The sequence below is a fragment of the Oryza glaberrima genome, chromosome 1, assembly GCF_000147395.1.
Source record: "Oryza glaberrima chromosome 1, OglaRS2, whole genome shotgun sequence".
NCBI classification, from domain to species: domain Eukaryota; kingdom Viridiplantae; phylum Streptophyta; class Magnoliopsida; order Poales; family Poaceae; genus Oryza; species Oryza glaberrima.
Window position 1 is genome coordinate 19,386,284 of NC_068326.1, and position 27,285 is coordinate 19,413,568.

Sequence of the window (27,285 nt, forward strand, 5' to 3'; positions counted from 1 at the left end):
ATGAGTTCATATCATTGCATTGCATATGCACATATTGTTGGATGCTATGGAAAATATACGGTCGAAGGCATCTTTGATATGCATTTTCTTCTCTGGGATTTGGATTTTATTGATGAGGTTATGATGTTTTAGTACTTGGATGTTCAATTTATTTTTATGTGAATCATAACTCGATATTTAATTAACTATGTAATGAATATGTGGTTTAAATAGCTTGTCAAAGCCGTTTGCTTGCCGAGATTTATTCTCACCACCTTATAACCTTTTCAGATACTTGGTCGGATATGTTTACATGAAGGGATGAGAGTAGCTGCGGTGTGACACGACATGATCTCACTTAGTTTATGATTGTGGTAATGTGCTGGTAAGATTATTTAAGTTTAGTTATAATAGGTTAATTAAATACTAGAGTTGTTGTCCATAGATTATGTTTTTCTTTTTAGGCTATCTTTACATGTCAGTCAGTTGTTGTATCAGAATGTTAATCTTGATGTCTCTGCTTTCGCTATATTATTTTTTTGTTTTAAAAGAGTTGCTGCTAATTTTTTTTTATTTTGGCACTTTTGTATTGGTTCTTTAGTGGTATGCTAGGCTTGTAGTTTTTTGGGGTTACATAGATCCTATATATAGCCTGCGGCATCGCGCAAGTTCCGTGCACACATGGGATGCATAGCACGGCCAGATCATTTGGAGTAATAGTTGTTGGTTATTTAGTGAATAAAAGGAAGATGAAAACTGCGCCAGTTGAGAAGAACAAAAACTTTTGTTTCACGCGACTCTGATTTTCTCTCACGCGTTCTTTGCTTTTAGCATTTTCTAAATTATATGGGATGACAGCTACAGTTCGTCTCCCACCTTCGATATATGCTTGTTGCTTATAGGTTGGCCGCCTGTTGTTGGTAAGCCACAAGCTTTTTTCCTGACTAGTGACTAATTGTGTCAGCATAAATCAATCACAACTTTTATTTAATGTGGATCCATTTGAAAATGTAAACATTACCATTTACCAGCATAATGCAATTCTAAGTATGATATGATATTACTAAGTTGTAATTAACTGCGGCGACAACAACGATGGAGACGATATATGGTTGCGTTCTGCAACCCCCATTTAGCTGCATGGATCCCTTCAGTTCGTGGGCGATGGCCCGAAGCATCTGAATAGAAACCCGCGGTTCGTGTTGATTGTCCCTGAGGAGCTTTGAGCAGCGCTGCCGCTCGGGGTGCCACTAGTGCCAGTAGCGAGGGCGTTCGTCGGTGGTGTAGTAGGGTTGGGAGTACTGGGAGCAGTACTAGGAGTAGAAGCAGGCTGGCTGCTGTTTGCCTGGACATCAGGGATGTAAAAAACGCCTCCACGATACGAATGCTTACCTTTCCGTCTCGGTGAAAAAGCTGCAGCACTTACAGTTGCATTGAGCTGCAATTCTGACTCGTACTCTGGTGGGAATCGCTGCAGAGGATGATGACGGTAACATATATGAGTAAAATTGCGTAGCATCCAGATAGTTTTCTCCCTTAATTTCAAGCTTAAGTATAAGATATGCATGTAGGATTTCAAATATTCTAAATTTTGTCTCGTTGTTTTTCCCAATTGGGAGGTCGGATATGTCTAGAGCCCTATCGCTCGTAGATGCTCCCTCTCCGTAAAAAAATGATTTGTAGCATTCAAATTTTGTCTGAAAAGAGTTCACTGCAGCCTCTTAATTACCTACCCAGAATAGAAGTATTCCTACATTCCAAAATAAGCGCAACGATAAGTTTCCGTGTCTAACATTGATCGTCCGTCTTATTTGAAAACTTTTTTTGAAAAAAATTAAAAAACATAAGTCACGCATAAAGTACTATTCATGTTTTATAATCTAATAGCAATAAAAATATTAATTATAAAATTTTTTTAATAAGACGAACGATCAAAATTAAACACGGAAACTGATGGCTGCGCTTATTTGGGATGAATGTAGTATTAAATAAGTTTTACAATACTTCTGGATATGTGCAGTGGTCATTAATTGTGGGCTCTCGTGCAATAATATATCAAATAAGCGGGTTGTACAAATTACTACATCATATTTATACTTATGTGAAAAAGAAAAAAACAAAACGGTTTATAGATTTGTAGCCAGCTGCAGCACGAACTTTAATAAATTATGTGAGAGATGGGTGTACGAAGTATTAATGATGCATTATATATTTACAACTAACTATTATATGAGTAGCTATATGTTGTTATAAATGTTTTAATTTTTAGAGGTAGTAGTTGGCTTATATTATTGAAATTGCTCTGAAAGCACTGCTTGTTCACATAGAAGAGAGAAGAGATAAATATCATTTTTTTTGCGGGGAAAGAGATAAATATCATTGTTATAGTTAATTAACAACAACTATTAGCCTCTGTTAGCCTCAATAAAATAGGAACTTTTCTGCACACAGGTGAGAAAAAATAGTCATACAAAATTATTTTTATAGGTTAATGGTTAGAGTATTTATTGTCTCAACTATTGTGAGGTTACAGTCTCTAAATAAGCATATATATTCTAAGAGCTTATACCGGGCTTTACTTTAAACATGCCCAATACCTCGTACTTATTCACCCAACAATATATAATGGCGGGAATTTTGCCTCCATACTAAGGCTGTGTTCTTTAATTTGGAGGGGTTTGGAGCCATCCCCCTCCACACGAAAAACGGAGCGATAAATTAACACGTGATTAATTATATTAGCTATAAAAAAACTTGAAAATGAATTAATGTGTTTTTTAAAAGCAATTTTCCTATATAAACCTTTCGCAAAACGCGTACCGTTTAGCAATTTGAAAAACGTGCATACGAAAAATAAGGGAAATGGGTTGGGAACCCATGAGAAAGAACACAGCCTAACTTGTCTTGAAATTGCTATCAATACTATTTATGTTTTTGGATTTGAATGGAGAGAGTAAATTAGAAGAATGTTGGCCTTTAGATATGATTTTACATATTTTCTTCGTTTCATATTTACTTGCCGTCCTAGGTTTATCTTAAGTAAAAAATTTTGATCGTTGATTATTAGTTCTATAATTAACATTATAAGATTTATAGTTTTAGATCAACCATGAGAAATGCTTCATAATATATAGTTTAAATATTGTAAAACTATATGAATTTTGAAAAATTAATGATCAAAGCTAGATATGTTTGCTTAGAACAAACCTACAGTGACAACTAATTTAAAACAGAGGAAGTACATGATTGGACCAGTAGTTTTTTTTAAGAAAGGTATTTGGATGTATCCAACGTTTTTAAATTGGAAACTTATTCTCTCAAATAATCTAATCTAATCTAAAATTTGCTCCTATGAAGGTTTAAACTTAGGATCTTAGGGTGCTATATTCAGGTCACTACAACCACTAGACTACATGTCCTTTTGCAATTGGACCCGGTAGTGGATAGATTATAATATCTTTTGGTCTATTTAGAGGCATTCCATGCATATAAAGATGTTTGTCATTTGGTTTTGCCTTCCAGCTAGCCATACGTTCCATGGCAATATGGTAGTGATCATATTTTTTTAGATTTTGGTTTTCTTTCGAATTTTAACTTACGTTAGCAGACAGTATTATAATAATTACGTGCAACTATAATCAGTGCGGAGAAAATATTATGCATCCATTATCAAAAAAAAATCCGCCAAATTAATCACTATTGATACTGATGTGCACAAATAGTAGATAGCACAGTACTACCTCAAAGCCTCTCTGCATTGCGTCCGGGTCTCTTGAGGAACCATCTGGAAATTCCTGCAGCAACTTTTGCTGCTGTTGGGCTTGCACATTAGCCGCATCGTAGTTCAGCACCTGTATTGTTACTTTGTTAGTATTTGTACAGAAGGTGTACCTGATCGGACAATATATATTCATGTTGAAATATTTACGTAACCAAGAAAAAAGTTAAACAAGTCATATATAGACTATAACTTATCGTTTTAATAACATTGAGGCATGTATGGAATAAATTTTTCCCTTTTCTAATGGTAGATACTCCGCCCGATTATGATTTTCTTATGTTTTCTAGCAAATCTTACACTAAATTTGTAGGTGCGGCAATTTACATTGCACCTTCATTAATTATAGGCAAATTTTGCTATAGGACATCGTAACTTTGTGGTTTTACAACGAGCGAAGTGACTTTTGGGGAAGACACTCTCAAATGTTGGATATTTGCTGGTGGACACTACGCTCATTAAAATAATAATTTTCGATTGAAGAGGAGAGAGAAATCATGTTAAATCTCAAAAATACCCTTGGGCCCACATGTTAGCACTTAGCACTCCTATCTCTCTCTGTCTTCCTCCTTTCCAGTGTCGCTCTGCGAGGCAATGCGGGGTGTGGGCGCGACGGCCGTGGGGGCGGCACTGCGAGGTGAGGCGGCGAATGGAGGCCCAGCGCAGGGCGACCGTGAAGCGGATGGCATCGCGCCTAGCGACCTCGGCAGTGGAGGCAGGGGCGGACCCAGGGGTGTTCCCGGTATGCACTGGCATACCCAAAAGTTTGAAAATTTTGCTATGATCAGCTCTGCACTAGGAAGTCAGGAACTATGCAGGTGTATGCAGTATGCAGTAGGCTGCTTGCTACCAGTATGCAGTGCTGCTAGCCTTGCTTACCAGTTGGCTTGTACTCAATACTCCTACTGTACTACTAGAGTATTACTCCTTTCTCTCTCAATGCACGAGCTCCCAATACTACGTGTACTTCACCTGTCAGCTACTCAGCTGTGAAGCTACTCAGCTGCCAAGCTACTCCTGCCAATGCTTTGATTTAGTTTGACCTTTTATATATATCTATTGTTAGGTTAATCTACTGTTTGTATTATTCTCCTAACCATCTATTGCATCAAGTCTCGTAGTACTACTTTACTAACAGATTTGAATCATCTCCGATTCACCAATTGTAGCTTAGTTTTGAATATATTAATTGACTTTGAGAAATACATCCTAATTGTTTTAAAGAAGATTTTGCATGATTTGAATTTAGAGTTTAGATAGAATCAATATATTGACATTGTTATCAATTTAAAAGATCGTTTTGATGAAGAAACCAATTAAATTAGTTGGCTGTAATTTCTATTTTCATTACATATGAGATGATGGTTTAATTTCTATTAGTAACTTTGCATGTATAATTTGATATTGGGATTGCCTTTATTTGTATCATGTAACTTTGATTTCCAATTCTACTTATATTATTGTATGAGAGATATGTATATATGTATTAGTGCATACCCAGTGTGATTTTTCTGGGTCCGCCACTGAGTGGAGGGGACGTCGAACGTCGAACACGAGGGGGGACGCCATCTCGGGCGTCTGCTCCACCGCGTCCATGAAGTTGGCGTACTGGTTCACCCTCGAGAATGCCAGCGCCGTGTAGCCGCCGTTCGTGAGGCACCACCACAGCGCCACGGCGGCGAAGATGTTCGCGGTCCTGGTGAGCACCGCGGCGAGCACGACGTAGTCGGCGGTGGCGAGCACTGCCATGACGGCGGCGAGGAGCGCGGCGGGGCTGGTGACAGCGCACGCGAGCATCGGGTAGGGCGTCTGGTGGAGGCCGCGCGGCGGGCGGAGGAAGACAAGCGCGTAAGACGGAGAAGGGGAGCATGAAGAGGAGCGCGCCGTGGCCGAGCGCGAAGGCCAGCGCCGCCGGACGACGCGCTCGCCACTGCCGTCGCCGTAGTGGGCGGAGCTGCCAACGGACTGCCTCGTACACGTGTTCCGGCGGCTGGACATGGACGAGATGGCGTCCGCCGCGCCGCCGGTGGTGGCAGCTGTGTGTGGGGGAGCGGTAGCGCAGCTATACGGCGACGGCTATGACGCGCGGCATGAAGAAGCCTCGGCCTCGCCCACGCCTCGCCGCGGCCACCTCGCCCTCGCCCTCGCCCGCGTGTCGCCACGGCTGTCAGACCTCGCACTCACCCGCACGTTGCTTCGGCCGCCGGACCTCGCCCTCGCGCGGCCGCTCCACCTCAGCCCTCCCGCCACCACCGGACATGTGAGATGAGAGAAGAGAAGGAGAGGATAGAGAGAGAAGAGAGATAGGAGAGCTAACATGTGGGCCCAAGGGTATTTTTTGACATTTCACACGATTTCTCTCTCCTCTTCAACCGGAAATTATTATTTTAAGGGGTGCGGTGTCCTCCAGTAAATATCCAACTTTTGGGAGTGTTTTCCCCCAAAAGTAACTTTGTGCCGTGTCCTAGGGCTAAAACCGCGAAGTCACAGTGTCCTGTAGCAAAATTTGCCTTAATTATATCCCAATAATATTTTCCAAAGCAAATATTAAATTTCTTTTTGAGAGAACCAGTAATACTAGCAAGAAGAGATATCTAAATGTCATAATGACAAATATTTTGGCATAAGAGAAAATCCTTTATATGCCCATGAAAGTTTAGCCTATCCTTTATATGCCCATAAACCTTTGTATTTTGGTTTTGATTCCTTACATACCCTTTCCTTTAGTTGATTGTTTATTTTCCCTTAAAATGTCCATTTTTCCCTTAAAAATGAAAGAAACATAGAGTATATTGTTGGTGTGTAAAGTTTGTTATGTGAGACTATTGTACCTATGAGTTTGTTATGCAATATATTATTCATGACAAAAAAAATTAGATATGATAGAAAAAAGTGTATTTTTATTTATAAAAGTAGTATATGTAGTATAATTTTGTGATAATAGTACAATAGGCTTGCCGCCTGTTGTATACATTATCCAAAAGAAGTGTTCTACAAGATTAATTTTTTTTCTCCCATTCTTTTAAGAAAGCTGTACATACAATATAAATGTTAAATTTTGTACGTATAATACTTACTCAGACAATAAATTTATAAATATTATAGTTATACAACAAATTAATGTATTTTCCACGATATAGTTTATAAATTTCTATGTTCTTTTCATGTCCAAGGGTAAAACTGGCTTTTCTAAATCAATTTAATGGTCAACTAGTAGTCAACTAACGGAAAATGTATGGAGAGGATCAAAACTAAAACTTGGGGGTATAAAGGGATTATGTAAAATTTAGGAGCATAGAAGGGTTTGGCTAAAATTTCAAGGGTACAGAATGAATTTTCTTAAATTAATTTGAAACTTCTTTGAACTGCGACAACAAACAAATATTTTGGCATAGACTCTAATTGTAGGTGTTTGGAGTAGACAGGGTTTTCTTGGATGAAATTAATTGTAAGTGATAGGGATAAAATTAACTTTAAACTAGGTGATTTCCCGCGCTTTGCTACGGAAATTCCTAAGTAACTTTTAATTTCTTTTAATAATCAAACTAAAAGTAAAAATTATATTAGTTATTAACAACAAATAAAACTGATTTATCAAACTATGATCAGAGAGAAATAAATTTAGTACACTATGTATGAGATTGCAGATGAAATATGATATCCTGCAGTTTGATTATATGGATGAATATATGTTAAGTATTATAAAAATGATAGATATATATGAGTTAAAAATATTGTGAAAAATAATGTGAAGGAAGATGATTGGATGTTGATTTATATAATTCAATGAATTATAGATGATGTTGCATTCTTGCGTAAGTTTTGTATGTAATTATTGCTAATGGATGATGATGTGGCATGTTTGCATGTTGAGCTTTAGAATTAGTGGGTTATAACATAAAATATAGATTCGAGTTACACAAGCTAGACAGCTAGATTAACTGATTTGATAAACATGTATATACCCCAGGTAAAAAATCACATAACAATTCATTATAATCAAGTTTTTAGTAGGTAAAAGCGCATGAGGCATATTGAATAAAACTATACCTTGCACACCAAAGTAAAATGTTTGGAAAGCCCAAATGCAAACACATGAACCATATTGTTAAACAAGCTAGTCATAATCCATGCTGACATGCATCCCACGGGCTTAGAATATGGAATTTTATTTTTATTATATCTATTGTGCTTCAATCTAATTTTCTAAATAACAGAGTATGATAATTAACTAAATGTCCCATAATTAGTATTAAATTGTAATTTTATATTTAGAATTTAATGTTTTTCTAATTTTATCTTTTTTTTAGGAAAAGCACCATAGGGGAAGCCCCCACAGTTAAAGGATTTTATTAAGAAATAGAATTACATAAGTTACAAATTGTCTAGCCAGGAACAAAAAGCTGATCTCTTATCTAATCTTAGATGAAAAACAAGAAGGGGCAGATCATTCTAGAAGGATGACATCCATGATGGAATAAAAGGTAAAACATTATAAAAAATTAATGAATCAATTTTGTTGCTTCCATATATTCCAGGCCGCATAAAGAACCTTCTCCAGGAAGTACGAAGATTGATAGGAATTCTTGGCATGTGTTAACATAAGTTAGTGATGTGCTTCCGTTCGTTGTTATTAAACAGTGTTGTTAGTGAGTCTGAAAACTTACTCCGTATTATTCATGTGGTACTTGCTTAAAAGGGTTGTGTTAACTAAGGATAATTTGGCAAGGCGTAATTGGAATGGCAGCTTGAGGTGTTCGTTTTGTTTGAAGAATGAGTCTATTCAACATCTCTTTTTTTGATTGTCATTTTGCGAAGTTTCTGTGGAGAGCAGTTTAGTTCTCTTTTGGTTTTAATCTTCCAGTTAGCATATCTTATATTTTTGATTGGTGGCTTTTGGGAGTTGATAAGAAAATGAGTAAACTGATACTTGTTGGAGCTTCTGTCATTTGTTGAGCAATATGGCTGAGTAGGAACGATATGGTTTTTGATAAATCACCATCATTTTCCTATATGCAGGTCATTTTCAGAGCAACCCATTGGCTTCGGTTTTGGGCACAACTACAAAGGTGTGAAGAAGATGAAGAGTTTTTTAAAGTTGCATGTCGGATGTTGGAGACTATGGTTATGCAACTTTTTGCCAATTATGGTTAGAGATTTACAAATAGACTTCAATAATTGTAATCTCCTTATATTAGGCTGGATTCTTTATTGTTCTTTACGGTGTGTTCTATTCAATTAGATTTACACTATGTTCTTCAACGCTTCTATGTAATAATTGGTTGTAGCTCTTTTGAGTAAAGGCCGGGATATTATATTCCATTATCTAAAATATATATATGGAAATAACTCTTTACAGTTTTGAAGTAGCTTCGACTTTGGACTTTCTATTTATTATAGCTTAACTTGATGATGATTCTTGTGCTTAATTATTTTTCAGAACCAAAATATTACATACATTGCTGAATTGGTTTAGTAATTTTTAGATTGTTCGTAAATTCTGACACATATCAAACACTTCACATGTTGTATATTGATGATATACAGTCTGAATTTTTTTTTCATACAAAGTGTTAGGATAGGTGTCGAATATACTATTCCTAGAGTTATAATAGATAATTCTGTGTAGAGTTAGCATCGGACTCCCGAACCCGACATCTATTTAAATAGAGAGAGGAATGGCATAATGTAACTATAGTGAGGAAAATATAGCACAAGCACGTAAAGGAAGGACCATGGTAAGGTCATGAACCAATAGTGGCTAGGTGTGATACGTTGATTGGGGAGAAATGCTCATAATCAAAATCTTGAGGATATAGACTTCGACTGAAACTCTTTAATAAATATTGTGTTCCTTCGTTGATATTTGACATGTTTGAGTTGATAAATAGTTGATCAACAAGGTTAGTCATCGTTCCGCTCTATTTATTAACTGTTACAACAAAAATAAGTACTACATCCATATTTTAATTCATATTTTAATGTATGATGCCGTTGACTTTTTATCCAACGTTTGACCATTCGTCTTATTCAAAAAAATTTATGTAATTATCATTTATTTTATTATGACTTGATTTGTCATCAAATATTCTTTAAGCATAACATAAATATTTTCATATTTGCACAAAAATTTTGAATAAAACGAATGGTCAAACGTTGGTCGAAAAGTCAACGGCGTCATACATTAAAATATGGAGGGAGTATCATTTTATATTTTTGCATACATATCGCGAAGATGGATGACTCGAGCATTCATTTTTTGCAAGCTAAGAGACCGTATTATGTGACTATTTTAAAATATTGTGCACAGACCTAAAACTTATGTGCACAGAACTAAAACTTTATGTTCCTATTAACTTATTTCATTGACTGATATGACATATGAATATATGTACTCAAAGCCATAGGCATCAATATATGTATATATTTTGTATTCCCTTTATGCCATAATATGTGTCATTTTAGATTCTAAATTTGTCCCATGATACATGTAGAGAGTACTAGTTGTCCAATCAGTACCTTCAATTCAAATTTATTCTCATTTTAGCCCTCAACTACCCTCTCGGCCTCAATCTCTTATTGAATAAGGGGCATTTAGGTTATTTTTCTTCACTGCAAATGCGTACTTTCAATTCTAAAAATACACTTAATATGGGAGGTAGTAATATCCAATCCCAACCATAGAGATGTCATATATGACTTGAGATTTTTATTTTTTCATTAATACAGGAATTTCTAGCCTTTTCTAATTAGCGTGGGTACGTTGAATTTCTTTTTTTCAATGATAAGGATTAATGCGGGGTTTCCTGGAGAATTGCTGATTAGTTGACGAGTAATTGTACGATCGACTACAAGTATAAGCACGCGCGCGGGAAATTTTCTTTACATAGTAAAATTTAATTACCTCCCCGTAGTAGTCCGACGCTTGCTTGCAGCACCCTAGCTGGATTGCGCACTTAGCCGCTTTAAAAGTGGAGGAAATCCACATTTCTTCCAGCTGTGCATCAATTTCTGAAGTTGGGATTGACAGCAGTTTTATTAAATTAAATTCCCCACTCCTTACTCCGAAGCGTGAATATGCAATGATTTGTCTGGCCTTGAAATATCTCCTGTGAGCTCTCAAATGTTTACCCAAGTTAAAGTATATGTCCCCTTCCTTTTCCTTCCTACTTGCATATTCAACAATTTCAGAACGGCTCGGAATGTACAACGGATGTTTCTCCTGAAAAACTGAGCAAGTCAGTCTTCTCCCTGACAATAAAATCATACTCCCTCCATATCAAAATAATTAAATTAATCTAGTATATAATGTGATATATCCTAGTTCTAAAAATTTAGATAGATTAGTTAACCTGGTACGAAATGTGACATATTCTCGTAATAGTAACATATCCTACTACTAAATATATAAGAGAGAATCTATTCCATACCACTGACTTTATTCGAGTTCAATGATTTGCCATCGACAATGCCTCTTTCTATAATATACCGACGACTTTATCAATTGTTATAAAATATACCATTGGGTTGGCCTTCTTTTAAAAATATCCAAAATACCCTTAAAGTCATTCAAGATTAATAATTGATTTATCTCATTAGAAGTTTTAAAAAAATATAAAAATTTTTATGTGGCCTCCTTACACAATATGGAAGTTTGTATATAAATTTCAAGGTTTTTCTGGTATATTTAGTTTTTAGAAATAAAATATTTTTTTGTGGTATATGAGAGAAAATTTGCTTATACAAGAGATAATAGCACAAAAATATCTTATGTAGCGTATGAAAGATGATTTATATTAAAAACAAAAATAAAAGGTATTTTATATATAGCATATAGCGGATAAGTTAATATTTTTTAAAATAGAAATGTAAAAAATTTGATACTTCTATATAAATTTCCACGTTGTGTAAGTAGACCACATAAAAGTTATCATATTTTTTTTAAATATCATATTTTTTTTTTGAAATTTTTAATGAGATAAATCAATTATTAACCTTGTATATTTATAAGGGTATTTTGGGTATTTTGAAAGAAGGCCTAACCCAATGGCATATTGTAGATGATAAAGTTGTCGGTATATTACGAAAAGAAACAATGTCGATGGTAAATTGTTAAACTCGGATAAACTCAGTAGTATAGAATAGATTATCTCAATACATAAACATCCCGTATAACTTATCTTGATACGGAGGAAACAGCTAGTAAGCTAGCTAGTTCAAACTAACTATTATTGTACTTCTTTTCCCGATGGTTGGCTTGTCCTTTAGCCATTTGATTAAGACTTTGATCCAAGTACGTGCAAGTAGTGAAGTAATTACTTGGAGCTTTGGATATTTCACTTATTGCATACTCCTTATTGAATAAATACGGTGTTGGTAAGGTCACCAATGATGTAGCTGAAGTAAGTGAGCAGAATAAAAAAAAAAACTTGGCTAGATACAGAGTGTTAATATGCTGTGCAACTTTAGGGAAGAACGCTAGTCCGATTGACAATGATCCAAGCATGCATTTTATACCAACAAATCTATAGCTTACTCCCTCATTTTATAATTCTTGGCTTTTTAGATGATGATACAAACTCCAAAATATATCTTTGACTATTTTTACATTTTCTTAGTATTTTATAAGAAAAATCTATATATGTTGCTCTAATGCCTTTTAAACTAAATAGTTTTAAAGTTAATGATAGTTATAGTTATAAAATTTTAACATCAATCATGTATAAAAAATATCAAGAATTATGAAATCGGATGGTGTACTCAATTATATTAATTTTACCATCACTACCAGTAATACGAACAAAATAACGTACATTAACAACGGACAGGAGCTCGATCTTGTAGACGACGGTTGCATTGCGCGGCACAAAGGGAAACTGATGCTGATCTGACCCAACGGCATCAAATGCGTGCTGGGGTGGAATAGTGAACTCGGCAACTTCTCCCTCCTCCATTGTCATCACAGATTCATCCAGGCCATCAATAACTTGACCTGGACATTTTGCATGATTAGTTTGAGCGGTTTTCAGTTCAAAGTAGAATAAAATAAAGAAAGACAAAACACAAGCTTTAGTTGTGCAGTACTGCACCTTCATCGACCACGAACTCGAACGGTTCACCGTCGTCATGACCTCTATGATCAAAAACAGTCCCATCTTGAAGTTTGCCGAGCAACCGCACTGCGTTTGCCAATTTGTCAAGAGAATTATATAAAAGGCATATTCTTATATTCCAAAAAAGTTTCAAGTGGTCGTAGAACAAGTATTTATGTCAAAGTGTATTAAAATATTCCTACGTATGTAAATATAAATTTCTTTATACTTTGGTTTGACTAACTTATTTGTTAAAATAATAGAGTTAGATTTTTTCATCACAGTAATCCTTAAATAATACTCTCTCCATCCCAAAATATTTGACACCGTTGACTTCTTTAAATATGTTTGACCATTCATCTTATTCAAAAAATTTAAGTAATTATTAATTCTTTTTCTATCATTTAATTTATTGTTAAATATACTTTTATTTATACATATAGTTTTACATATTTCACAAAAGTTTTTAAATAAGACGAACGGTCAAACATGTTTAAAAAAGTCAACAGCGTCAAACATTTAGGAAATGAGGGAGTATAATGCAACTAATTGTTTGTAAGCTGCACGAAACTAATATGCAGGCGATATATCTAAGTTAATGTACTGTACTCAATACTCAATACTAGAAGCAACCGTTTTTAGTCCCGGTTGTGCAACCGGGACGCACAATCTGGGACCCGGTTGAAATAACTGATACTAAAGATGCATACCAAGTCAAATAAAAAAAGAAAATGTGTGGCGCACAATCTGGGACCCGGTTGAAATAATCGGGACTAAATATGCATACCAAGTAAATAAAAAAAAAAGAAAATGTGCAGGATTCGAACTCAAGATCTCTCACCTCAGCTATCACGTGTGTTACCATCCCACCTACTACACATATCTAACTTGAATAGATATGCTTTCTTTTTAAATTAACCTTGGAGGCATCTTTAGTCCGGATTGTCCTGGTTGGTAATACCAACCGACCAACCGATCGGGATTAAAGATCGTTTGGGGCCCGACATGACCTGATAGCTATTGAACCGTGGCTATCTTTACTCCCGGTTCCTATTCGAACTGAAACAAATATGATTTTTGCCATCCGAGTAAAGATCAGTTCTCTAGTAGTGTCTAACTATTGATCTCTCTCCCCTATGACGATGACGATGAAGATAGCAGCAGTGATAGGTAGGGCATTCAGATCTAAACATCTGTGACGGTATATTTGTGACGGGCTGAAGTGTCTCATCACAAATAACCTCATCTCCGATGGGCTAAACTGAAGCCTACTTTAGATGAGACTAAAGGGCATGGTCCATCACAGGTAAGGACTCATATGTGACAGGTCTATATGTGAACCCGATATAAAACGTCTCTAACAGGATCACATATAAGCCCATCACTGATAATCTCTACCGTTGACAGATGTTAAGTTAGTATCTCACCTGTGACATGTCTTAAATTTATGTACCTGTCAATGACGACTTGAGAAAAGAAAAATAAAAATCGCACTCCTGCGCCCTGCCCTCCCACTTGTTCTTATCTCCTTATTTCTCCCTTCCCTCCTCCTCTCTCTCCTTCCTCCAGATGCGCCTCTTCTGGATGTGGCAACGGCTGCCGAGCGTCCACCCCTTCTTCCCGCACTCATTCGTGTCACATCCTGAGTTTCATTTTAGGATTTAATAAATTATTTCTAGAATTTACATTAAATTTCATTAATTTACAAGTGAAGTTAATGTGGGAAATAAAAATTTCCTAAATAAAACATGGATGGATTTAGTTTTTATTAAATTCTCCATGAGTAATTATACTCTTTGGAATTTTCTTGGATTTTTTAGAGTTCAATTACTAATTTTAATAGTACAAAGAACATTTCAGTAATTATTTAAATAATAAATTAATTGTTAGATGATCTGATTATAAGTATTTTCAGAATTTTTCTTGAAACTATTTGAGCATTGGAATTATTTTGAAAATTCGAAGATCATTTCAGTGATTAATTTAATTGGAAAATTAATTAAAAAGCATCCCTCCTTGGGCCAATTCCAGCCCATGTCCTTTTTCCGCCGCCCTCTCTCTCTTCGGCAGGCCAGCCTTCTTTCTTGCGAAGTCTAGTTTGCTTCCCTCTGGGAATAAGTTTACTTTGACTCCCTTAACTCATGACCGTATCTGATTCGTATCCTTGAACCGCACTACCACCCCTCCTACAACTATTAAAACAGATGCAATTTCACTCCCTTGGTGGTTTTAATTTGAAGGGCGGTTTCGCTGACATGGCGTCTACGTGGCAGTGTTAACCTCGTCTATGATGTTGACGTGGAGCTTAGGTGGCATTAGACAAAAATATATTTATGGGACCCATTTGTTATTCACACAAAAAAAAATTGTGGGGCCCACATGTCATCCTCTCCCTCTCTCTCTTCTCTCTTCCTTTCTCTTTCTCTCCCCTTCGAACTTCTGCAAGTGGCGGCGGCGGGAGGGTGGGCACTGTCGGGCTGGAGCGGCGGCGGCGGCAAAGGGATGGGGCCGGAGTGGTGGCGATGCTTCGGGCTGGAGCTGGCGCGAATGGACGCAGCACCAGAGGAGGCGGTTGCGTAGGGGCTGGAACGGTGGTGGCGGTGGCAGACGAGCGGGGGCATGACTTCTTCTGCATAAACTTTAGCTTCGGGTGCTTGTGGAAGAACGGCCCCTGCTCGTCCTCCACCGATGGAGCTGGGGGCTGCAGCGCTGGCAGCCCGTACAATGGTTCCGCTGTCGGAATTGAGTCGGTGTCGCGGGCTTGTACTCCGAGGCCGGCGGCAGAGGCAAGAAACCTTGGGCGAGGGCCAGAGCGGCAACGATGTGGATGGATGCCCCCGTTGACCTTGTCGTCCAAGATGCCGTGCCCGCTGGATTTGCACGTGACAACTGGGGGAGGCAAATTCGGTAGTGCCATGCCCCTTCGCCGCCAGTCTTGCCCTTGCCCGCCCACCGTCGCTCCAGTTCCGGCCCTCACCATCCCCACCCCAGCATGCGCCAGCTCTAACCTGAAGCATCGCCACCATTCCGGCGCCTGCTCATCGCTACCGCCCCCTCTCCCGCCTGGTAGCACCCACCCTCCCACCACCGCCTCTTGTAGTAGTCTGAAGGGGAGAGAGAGAAAGAAAGAGAGATGGTAGGGAGGGAGGAAGAAAGAGGGAGACGATGACATGCGGGCCCCATAATTTTTTTTTGTGTGTGAATGACAAATGGATCCCACATATATATTTTTAACTCTAATGTCACCTAAGCGCCACGTCAGCGAAACCGCCCTCCAAAACCACCAAGGAAGTCAAATTGCATTAGTTTTTAATAGTTGGGGGTCGAGATATCAGATATTGCGGTTCAAGGATACGAATCAGATTCGGTCACTAGTGAAGGGAGTTAAAGTCGTCTCTGGCATCGTTGCGTCATGAGGAAGCTTGTCCACCAAAGCTCGCCGGAACGGTGCCGTTGTAGCCGACCCAAGATCGCTGCCGCTTGAAGCTCGCCACCGGCCATCTTCCGTCACTGTTCGTCGTCGTGTGATTGCTGGTAGGACTGCCATCTCGTGCTTTTTTTCTCGGTGTCCTCCGTTTCCGCCATCACACTGTAATTCACCGGCGATCGTTGTCTTTGTGCTCGCTGTCCGGTGATCCTGTGTGGTAGCCATGTCATCGCCACGTCATTGTTATATCTCTGCTGCCACATCACCTCTTGTCCCATGTGGCCTCTCCTGTTCAGATTAATCTGAGCCATCCATTCTTTCCTTTAGTTAAGTATCAGCCATCCAAAATCAATATAAATTATTTTTCCTCTCTTTTCAATGACATATCGGTCCTTTTTGCCATATGTCATCCACCAAATTTGATTCAATCTTTTTCTGGAGGATATGTTTTTAATCTTCTCTCAGTTATAAATTATTTGTAAATTATTTAATTAATTTAGAATAGTATTTTAATAGGTTTAATTGCATTAGATTTGTAAAATTCATAATGAATTCATATGAAATCGGAATGAGGCCGTTCAAGTCTCATAATTAATATAAAATCATGATCAACATGTTTATTTACTTTTTATGTACTATTTATTTAGAGTTTCTTAGTATTTTTCCTGCTTCATGCTTTTGTTGGAGAGTTACATGTTTCATGCTTTTCTTGAAAATTCATTTGTGATGGTGATGGCTAAAATTGCATGTGACGCAAAAAAAAAAAATCAATTTTCATACATTCTATCCAGTAGCTATAATAGTACTAAAATGCTTTATGCATATACATTTCAACTAACTTCTCAAGGGCAAATGTGTCTTTTTGCTATGAAGTTAACCGTCAACTAGCGGTGGTGTGACAGCAACGGCATAAAATAAAATACAAACTTGAACCAGTGGCATACAAGGTAGGAGCCAATTTGAAGAGGCATATAAGAGAACCGAATAATTTGGAGTGGCATATTAGGAATTTCTCTCTTTATTATTTGTTAAGTGGTCATGTTATTCTTAGCTATCGGATTATTTCTAAATCTCTATTATGTTGATCAACATTATGCTACGCGATTAGATTTAAAACAATCATCCAAGTGTGTTAACAAATTAGGAAAAAACATAAAGATATTTCACAGGTAGTACTGAACCATCGTAAGCTATTTAGGGTTATATCTAACCAGGAAGAAATAAAAACTATAATACCCCTTATTAATTAAAGGGTACCTCTAGAGAGTAGGAAGGTGGTTAGGGTAAGATTGGGGGCTGTTTGGGGGGCTTCTAACTGCTGCAGCTTCTCCCAGAATTAGAAGCTCTCCCAAACAGTCCAGATTTTGAGAAGCTATAGTTGTAGAATCCAAAAAATGAACTAGAAACCAGAAGCTGGAAAACCCAGCTTTTCTAGATTCTCAGAAGCTGGCTACCAACTAACTGCTTCTCAAAATTTTAAGCTCCCCTGAATAGGCCCTGGGTAAACAATAAATGATTATTGTTTGAATGGGACAAGTAGTACTACTCAAAAATCCGTTATGTTTTGGAACAAAATTTAACTTTCTCAGATTTATGTGATGGGGTATAAGTCTATCTTTAATTAGATAACATATAGTTCTATTAGCTATATGTTTAATAGAAAATCTTCAATTAATTTATCCTAAAATCAACAAGCATAAAAACAATTATTACTTAAAGTTTAGAAATACACATGGTATAAAATATATATAGTTTCATAGAAGCCAACTTCACGGTGGCGACACTATATTTTCTTATGAATTCAAAACTGAATGGTTTCACACAATTTTAGTTCACAATTTTTTATGCTGCAAGGTAACTAGAAGAAAATCATAACCAACATTCAACGCAATCCCAAATAAATTAGAATAGGGTAGAAAAGATTTTTCAATAAAAAGTTACCTACACAAACATTTGTAATAAAATTTCAAATACATTAAACAAGATACCGCGCATGTGTGTAGGCTACCTTCCTAGTTGATCTTATAGAGAACAGATATTGAAGGTTGGGGCATATTCAGCACTCATCATCATGATAGTTCCATGTTCTTTTTAAAAGTTATAACGATATTATATCATGTACTCTACCAAACCACTGCGTGATTTTGCCGTGCCATCAACCATTAGGTGTCGACTTAATTGTTGCCGTTTTTGCAATGAGTTTTGACAGCAAATTCTACCTACTTAAATGTTCTACCTACTTTTCTCTACAGATTCCGAAGCATTTTCCCATTGGTAAAATTAAGGTCTTCGTCAAAATAGGAAGTTTAAATCTCGCTCAATTCATTTGTTGATAATTAACAAACAGTACCTTTCACTACCGCTTGACTTTGTGTGTGTATCCTCTGCGAGTTCCCTATGCTTAGAGTCTTCTTGGCAATTCCCTGGTCTTCCCCAATTTGACGTATCCAACACACAAATTGGAGGTGCACATAAAGAGTTGCATCTGGGGGCACAGCAGTTTCCTCTCCTTGAGAAGGTCTTCCTTGTTCACCGAAAGCATCTAGAACAGAGAGACCAATCATCAGTATACTTACATAATATATTAATAGTGAAATGAGAGGACGTCTACGCATATATATGTCCTTAAAAGGAAGAAAGAACATGGTTTTATATACATATTTGATGAAGCATGCGATAACCAAGTTACTATACTGCTATACATCAAGATTTATACTACTGCCTGGATGATTTTGGCAATCGTTGCTTACATTTTGGTTTTACAATTAGTACTGCTTCCTCTCCTTCTTTCATAGTATGCACAGCATGTGCAAATGCAGGACAGAAGAAGCCTAGAGCATCAATTTTGTTAGAATCTGGATGAAAAAATTAATACTCATGCGTCCTGACGAAATAAATAGAAAGGGAAAAGAAGGTCTCCGTACCATCTGTAAGTCTAAATTCAACACCTTCAGATTTGGACACTGAAGTTCCATCCATTAGGCAGGCGTTGTATTTCACTGTCAATGAGAAAAAAAAATATGTACAGGAAAACTAAATCGACAGAAACTTAGGAGAAAACATCAAAGGAAAAGGTATATTTCTCATATCCTTCAACTCTGATTTGGTTTATGCATGTTTCGTCTCTCAACTGTCTAACTGGATTCAATTCATCAACCAACTCCGAGAATGAAGCAAACATTGTCCATTGATCTTTTTAATAGTGGTCTGACCCATGTGACATCCATGTGGGATTCGAGGCTATGTACGGCCTATATATTTGAGGGCTTGATCAATGTATCTGGACAACTTTCATAATGGTCTCTATCTTTGATAGTAGAGTAATTAATCTATATTTTTTATCGTTTCTTATCCAATCGATCATATTTATTTATACTACCATCGATCTGAACTATTAGTAGTAGTAGAGTAATTTTTTATATGGTAATAAAACTAATAAATCAATAGTTTAGATTAATTACAGTTGTAACAATACTAAAAGAAGAATCTATTACCATTAGTGGTGACTGCAAAAGTACTCAAGCCACTATGGACTATGGTGGGCATCGAGATGGGTTTTTATCTTTTATTAGGGTTAACAAACGAAGATTACATGGTTTTAGAATTAAGCAACATAAATTGAAACGATCAAAAGTCAAAGAAAAGTAAATAGCAAAAGAAATATTGAGCTAATGAAGCAAGCAATTTCCATGTACAAATGGAATTGGTAGATAAGGAATGTACCAAATACAAAATCACTCGAGTGAGATTGTTCCCTGTCGGATTCTGCATTCTTGACAATCTTTTTCAATATGCCTTCGTCTTCGAATATGTCAATTACAGTAAACATAGCGATGAGCTCAATCTCAAACCGTAGTGTTTGGTTGGGAGGTATGTTGGACGGGATGCTAGCAGGGGAGCCAGCTTTTGTCATGGTTAACGCTGGAGGGATAGTGAATATAGCTTTCTCCCCTGGTTGCATCGAACTGACAGCTAAGTTGAAACCATGCATCACATCCTCTACAAAAAGGAGAGGAAAATAAAGATCCATAAATCATTGGTCTGTCTTTTGATCAGGTCAGCAGAGAGTTATTATATAATGGACAAAAGTTAGAGCAACTGAAGAATAAATTAAATTAGAGAAATGCTATAGGATGGTATCCCGTTCGAACGGGATGATACCTCTGAGATATCTGCCTGTAGCTTTTCCCTAAAATTAACATAAATTTGCCATATGTATAGTTTTATACCTTGCCCCAGTATAAACCTCTCTGGAATGTCATTTTCTCGGCTTGACACGAACTGCGTACCGTCAACTAGTTCTCCAGTGAAGTGAACTGCATGAACATTTGCACGGACCATAAATTAAAGCTTTAGGAATTTAGCATTAGTTTTTTGAGTAAATATATTTTACAAAACTCAACCTGTTTATATATGGTACAAGTTATTCAAAACCATATAAATTAATTTTGGTATGTGACATATAACCTTAGCTATTATGGTCTTAATGTTTCACAAAAGCACACTATTGATCATTTTGATTTTGATTTATGACACTTTTGTCTCTTACAATCACGTCTCAAATTTATGAGGATTTTATCCATCACATAAATATTACATCTTTTTTTAATTTTAAAATAGGATTATGTCAAAGTGGTTAATAGTGTGGTTTTGTGAAACTTTAGAATCATAATAACAGAGATTATATGTTATGTGTTGAAATACCGTGATTTTGTGAAACTTGGACCATAATAGGTGTTTGTTTTATTAATTTTACTTGTTTTTTAGCAATAATTTTTTTGACAACATCGTAATTTTTTTGGACAAGTTTCTTTTGAAAGGAAGTGGTTCTCTGTGCTTTGCTGCGGAAATTACTGAGTAATCTTTTCTCTCGTCAACAATCAAGATGGGATTAAAAAGATATTTGTTATTAACAACAAATAAATGTAGTAGACTATATGTAGGATTACCGAGATTGTAGATAAATCATTAGGATAGTTGGTGAAGATTTATATCGCAAAAAGCGGAAGTTAGGAAAAAATTGATAAAAAGTTAGGGTTTATTAGTAGTAATCATGCTTTATGGAGATCTTTCTTGTGGCTTGTTGGCTGCTTTGGAAGCAGAGAAATGATTTGATTTTTCAAAATATCCAGCCTTCCCTCAACCGATGGAAATCTAGTCTTAGAGAGGAGCTAAGTCTACATTTACCTAGACTTAGATTAGTTTCTAGACCTTTTCTGAAATCATGGCTTGACAACCTGTAATTTTTATCCTTTGTACAGTTCTTTTTTCCTTTTTCATATTTATGAAAATGCACCGTGGGGGTTTCCCCCACTGTTTCCAGGTCACAATCATAAGAAAGACAATAACTGATACCCTGCACTTGATATAGAATATGTGGATAAATATATATTAAATATTATAAAATTGATGGATGGATATGTTAAAACATTGGGCAAATAATGTGAGAGATGATGATGGGGATATACTTGTATATTGATTTGTATAATTTAATAAATTGTTGATGATGTTACATATTTGCATGAGGTTTGATATGTAATTATGGCTAGTAGATGATGATATGATAATTTTACATGTTAAGCACTAAATTAAATGGGTCGTAACTATATAGAAGATATAAATATAAATTAAATGGTATAAATATAAATTAAATGGGTCGTAAGGTATAAATATGAATAGAGTAGGGTATGTAGAGGGTGGCTGCTAGGTACTCCACGTTTTATTTGAACGATTCTTCATTGATTTTCCATAAACATACTTCTTAATATTTATATAATCAACATTTTGTGAATCTATTAATTTAAGTTTAGGGTGGGTTTGGTTTGAGGATAAATGGTGGGTTAGGGCTCTCCCTATATTTTTATGTCAATGGGATGGTCATGACTGCATGTATAAGAAACGATATGACTTTTTTTAGGATGAAAGGGATGGGACGGTACATGTGGCCCGCATGTCAACGATAGAGAAAATTGGATGGAGTGGTTCATAAGGTTTCAGTTCTTATCAGCCTGTTTGGCAAGAGATATAAAGGGGATTAGGAGTTTAGAGAAGGGAGTTGGTGGAGGGATTCATTATGGGAGTTTTATTTTTACTTTCAGTTCATTGTTTGGTAGCAGAGATGAGAATTATGGGGAATATGGATAGGAATTAGATTTTAAATGATGATGTCGGCTCAAATTTATCTTATCGTACTTAGAAAGATGATGATTTCTGCCAACACCTGGGAGTAAGTGGTTGCTTCGCCGCTTGCGAAAATCCTATGTAAGAATCGTACTCTTTCCATCCCGTCATCCCGTCGATCGCGCATAGCGCGAGAGCAAAAAAACAGAGACAGAGCCGATGAAGAAATCTAGTCATAAGCGCTGTGCGCACGAGCATGTTATTTATCTCCCTAAAAAAGCCTAGAAATCCTAGTTTATGACACAGATAATAGTTTTACCACTATATAACTATATTTAACTTAATTAAGAACAATTTCAGATTGGAGTTAATCTGGAATGATAGTCGATTAACTTATTAAGCATTGGTACACCCTCGGGTTCCATAATTTATTATAATAGTTTTCAGGACTAATCTATATATATGTTGTTCTATTGTTTTCAAACTACTTTTTGGAAAGTTATAGATAGTGAAAGTTGAAAAGTTTGATTTAATATTATCAAAACATGAAGAATTATATATGAGGTAACTAACAATTGGTGATTATGAACACAAATTACTAATAGTTGAAAACTTCGAGGTAAAGTATTCTCTGTTGGTATTCTCAGCTCATAACACTTCATCTCATTTCGGTTTCATGAGATTTTGCAATAGCTTTTCGCGTTGGAAAGAAAGATTTATACATGGATGACTATTTTGCAAAAAAAAAAAATTCCTGATGTATATACAAAATCTCGCATAGACCCTCCCACCACATAACATCGTTGTGTTTTTTTTTTTAAAAAAAAATTAGGAAGTAGTCGATCTGAAACATTTCTCATACATGAATAGGAGTTGTTTGGGATTGGCCCTTTGTAGCAATTGAAATTGTCTGAACACAGAGACAATAATACAGTGCATAAACAGAAATCCTCCACTCAAACTAGCAAATTGTTGAGAAAAAAATGCAGGGCCAGATGTCGAATGAGGGGGTACTATATACTCCCTCCGTCTCAAAAAAAAAAAAATCTATTACTGGATGTGATACAACATCCTATTACAATAAATCTTAGACAAAGGTAGTATCCAAGTTCATAGTAATAGGATGTATCACATCGAGTACTAAGTTGATTTTTTATGGGACGGAGGGAATATAAGGGAGCTTGCTAGCATCAGTTTATTTATGTTCACATGTTGTTGTCTTCCTTTATTTGCTATGTTTTAGTACCTCTGGAGCTGCAAACAATATATTACTCTATTTTGAACTAACCAACATCATATATTAACAAAAAAAAAACTACTTTACAGTATTCCGTGGAGACGGAATAGGGGATAACGATTCAACTCATCCATTCCCCTTTCTCTCCATGCCTTCATCTTCCTCCTCTGCCTCCTATTTCGCCCCTCCTTTTTCCCTTCCCCTCCTCCTTTCTGCTGCAGAGAGCTCCTCTATACAAGCATGGCAACGGTAAAGCAGGCCCCCAAAAACGGATCCCCTCCCCCTCCTCCTCACTGCTAGATCTACCTCAGAGTGCATGCTACAAGATCTTGCGGCCTCCTCCTCCGTCTCATGCTTTTGAGGCATGGGTATCCACTAGATTTAACTCTCACGACGGAAGGAGTCAAGCAGGAAGGAGAGGCCATCGAGAAGGATGCTAACCAGTGTGGGCTTCTCGGCCTCCCTTTTTCTAGGCGCGTCGTCGATGGTGACGGAGGGGTGCAACTATTGAAGCTTCTGGTTCTGGAGCTTTCTTTGGCAGCAACGTGATGGTGAGCAACCATGTTCATTGCTGGAGTGTGTGCAGGTACATCGTGCCATGTATCATCCGCAGCTGGTACCCCCTAGGTATCATGTCTGGTACATGCACTACTGGAGAAGTGATCTTTGCTAGGTTGGCTGATTTCCATAATAGTCCTGGTTCTAATAAGAATCGGGACTAAAGATTGTTTTTAGTCCCGGTTAAAAAAAACATTGATCTTTAGTCCCGGTTCATCCCCTGTCAGAGGCATGTCAGGGGGGCCAAGGATCTTTAGTCCGGGTTGATACTACCAACCGGGACTAAAGACTACTACTTTAGTCCCGGTTGCTAGTACTAACCGGGAGTAAAGATTATTTAGATCTTTAATCCCGGTTGGTATTGACTAAAAATCTATCTTTAGTCCGGGTTGGAATTACCAAGCGGGAGTAAATATTTCCCTCCCATCTCTGATCGGTAAAGTCCCATACGAGACTTTCCTCCTCACCGAGATATTTAGATAAGATCGGATTGATCTCATCCCCTCTCCTCCTAACCCCTCATATCCCCTTCCTCCTCCTCCTCTCCCATCTCCTCCTCTCCCCTCCTGCCCTTCCTCCTCCCCTCTCCTCCCCTCCCATCCGGCGGTCAGCGGCGACAGGCAGGCGGCCAGCGACCGGCGGGGCCACGCACGGGCGTGGCGAGCGGCAGCAGGCGGCGCCGCACACGGGGCCGCAGGCGGTGGCCGTGGCAAGTGGCGGAAGGCAGCGGCCGTGGCGGGCGGCAACGTCCTTTATTTTTTTTGATAATTTGTGATTCACTGAGATGTATAATTTCTTTTTCTTAGAATTTGTGATTCATTGTATGGATCTGAGATGTATTTGATTTATGTGTAATTTTTTTAGGATTTGTGATGTTTTGATTTGTTTGTACAAGTAACTTAGGATTTGTGAATTGTGATGTGAATGATTTGGGATATTACTTTTATTTGGGGATTTGGGGAAAAAAATACAGGGATTAACTCTGTCAGTTAGCAAAGAAATAATGAAAAAAAAAGAAAAGGGGATCAACCGGGACTGCCACTACCCTCTCTTTAGTCCCGGTTGGTAACACCAATCGGAATTAAAAACGGTTTCTCCAGTAGTGATGTGGTATCACCGTTGATACCCAGCAGGTATCAGACCCGATACTTATAGGTACCATGCTTAGTGCCTATGGTATCATGGTTGATACCCATAGGTATCAAACCTGATACCTAGTACCTACGAGGTATCATGGCTGGCTGCGAGGTATCAGGTATCATGATGGCTGCGAGGTATCAAGTACCAAGTACCACACGTCTCCTCTCCTCTTCTCCCTTCCCCTCAGATAGGCCCTTGTTTCTTACTGCTGCCGCAACCAGCGTCACTGTCTACATCGCCACAAGCGTTGGTTCAAGACGCAGGGAGTGCAATACCTAGGAGGATCATGGAGGGAGAGAGCACAACTGCTCCGGCTAACTACGACGGTGCTCCGTGCCGCTGGCGCGATACCGAGCTAGGTGGCACCACCGGCAATGTATCTACGTGCAAGTGGCGGGTGGGGGTCGTGTAATCGCGTGGGGTTCGGTTCGGAAAATGAGATGTGTAATAAACCTGTCGGTTGTTTAATTATCCGGTGACTACCACTTGTAACGGAATCCCGTGGGGTAGCATCCCTCTATATTAATCTCTGGAGCTGCAAACAATATAATAATTTGAACTAACCAACATCATATATTAACGGAGGTATATAGCTAAGTGGTTACCTTCAGAAGTAAAAGGTTGGGATTACCCGTTATGTTAAAAAAAAGTTATATATTCAATTGTTACCTTGGACCTCAAGGCAGTAAAAGTTCTTGTCCTTGGCGCGAATTAAGTCCCCGCCTGCAGCAGCCTGCTGGACGGTCCACTTGTTGAATCCAGGGTGACGCAGCGACAGCTCCTCCTCAACATCTTCGTCCCCCCACAGTTCGTCCTCTTCCTCCCACAGTTCTTCACACTCTTCCTTCCATAGATTGTAGAAGCTTTGGTCAGGCTCGCCCAGCTCAAGCGAGATCGGCATGCCTGTGCTGGGCTAGCCGCCTTCAAATTGGTTTGTCCTTGAACTGCTGCCAAGAGGAGGGATCTGTCAATGGCATGGGCAAATTAATTAGTGAGAATCAAAGCAAAGCGATCGAGTATACCTGCCGGTAGTGCGTGCCCAGCTAAAGTTTTGCAACTGATCAGTTTATATCTCTTGCTCTTGCTTGATCAGTTGCAGTCTTGCTCTTGAGCTAAAGTCACGCCTGGCCCGGCCCGTTTATATCGAGCAAGAGATATTTTCGGAAGGTTCCTTCCTCCCATTTCCACATGCGTTGACGCGAACCACACCATTTGCAAGACTAGGATTTTACATGAATAGCTTGTAACTGTGCCTCGATGTTACCGACGATCACGACCTTCTACCTAGACAGAAAAATACATTTTCTTAAGTTTATCATTTTATCTAGTGACTAATTTTTTTCTTCCAAATCAATCATCCTTTTACGCTACTTTAGAAGAGTACATAAGTGTTGTCATCATCTCCAACACCGGTTCAACAAAACCCAGCACTGATGATGATTTTCCGACCTACAAAACACTACTAAAAAACACATTTTCGGCGTCATAGGGGTTCCATTTTCACAGACAGGTATGGTCTTCGCCCGCCGGCGAAGACGATACCCGAGGTGGAGGGGGGGCGGTCCACCTGCGAAGATCAATCTTTGCAGGCGGACCATATAAGCGACGCCTGCGAAGATCGATCTTCGCAGGCGGCAGACGACGTGCGCCTACGAAGATCGATCTTCGCAGGCATCGCTTATATGGCCCGCCTGCAAAGATGGCCCTATATAGTCTTCTTCCTCCCCGAGCCCTGTTCATTCTCCCCGAAGTTTCTCTCTCTTAAAGTGTCTTAAATATAGGGGGAGGTTTTGAACTTCAAATCTTCGGGGGATTTTTCTACGGTGCTTAGATCTACTTATTTCCACCCTAGGTATGCATTTTTTTTAAGCTTTTAGACCTCAATTTGTGATGTATTTATGCATGCAAAATTGTGAAGGAAAAGCTCCATGTTTTTTTAATTTACTTTCTTTTG

General features: G+C 37.9%; 1 protein-coding gene across 4 annotated transcripts; it reads right to left on the reverse strand.

Annotated features, from left to right (window-relative positions):
• Nucleotides 1-934: 934 nt before the first annotated feature.
• On the reverse strand, nt 935-26,505 carry LOC127778053 (70 kDa peptidyl-prolyl isomerase-like). Of its 4 annotated transcripts, none has more exons than XM_052304699.1 (12): nt 26,354-26,505; nt 26,001-26,278; nt 20,506-20,592; nt 20,000-20,275; nt 19,201-19,275; nt 19,027-19,107; nt 18,627-18,818; nt 12,847-12,936; nt 12,571-12,749; nt 10,662-10,979; nt 3,720-3,830; nt 935-1,450 (listed from the first exon to the last, which is right to left on the reverse strand). In XM_052304699.1, the coding sequence occupies exons 2-12, from the start codon at nt 26,230-26,232 to the stop codon at nt 1,130-1,132; spliced, it is 1,962 nt and encodes a 653-aa protein (XP_052160659.1). In that variant the 5' UTR covers nt 26,233-26,278; nt 26,354-26,505; the 3' UTR covers nt 935-1,129. The 4 variants fall into 4 exon arrangements, with proteins under 4 accessions (XP_052160659.1, XP_052160667.1, XP_052160674.1 ...); XM_052304707.1 differs by having other exon boundaries at nt 26,001-26,275; nt 26,354-26,499; XM_052304714.1 differs by lacking the exon at nt 19,027-19,107.
• Nucleotides 26,506-27,285: the final 780 nt, after the last annotated feature.

What these genes read in the sequence shown, in the direction of transcription:
- LOC127778053 (XM_052304699.1), bottom strand. Translation starts at nt 26,232, where the DNA reads ATGCCGATCTCGCTTGAGCTGGGCGAGCCTGACCAAAGCTTCTACAAT. An exon ending in TGAATTTAGACTTACAGATG is followed by an intron (nt 19,108 to 19,200) that starts GTACGGAGACCT and finishes TTGATGCTCTAG; the next exon opens with GCTTCTTCTGTCCTGCATTT. An exon ending in AAGTCAAGCGGTAGTGAAAG is followed by an intron (nt 12,937 to 18,626) that starts GTACTGTTTGTT and finishes TGGCAAACGCAG; the next exon opens with TGCGGTTGCTCGGCAAACTT.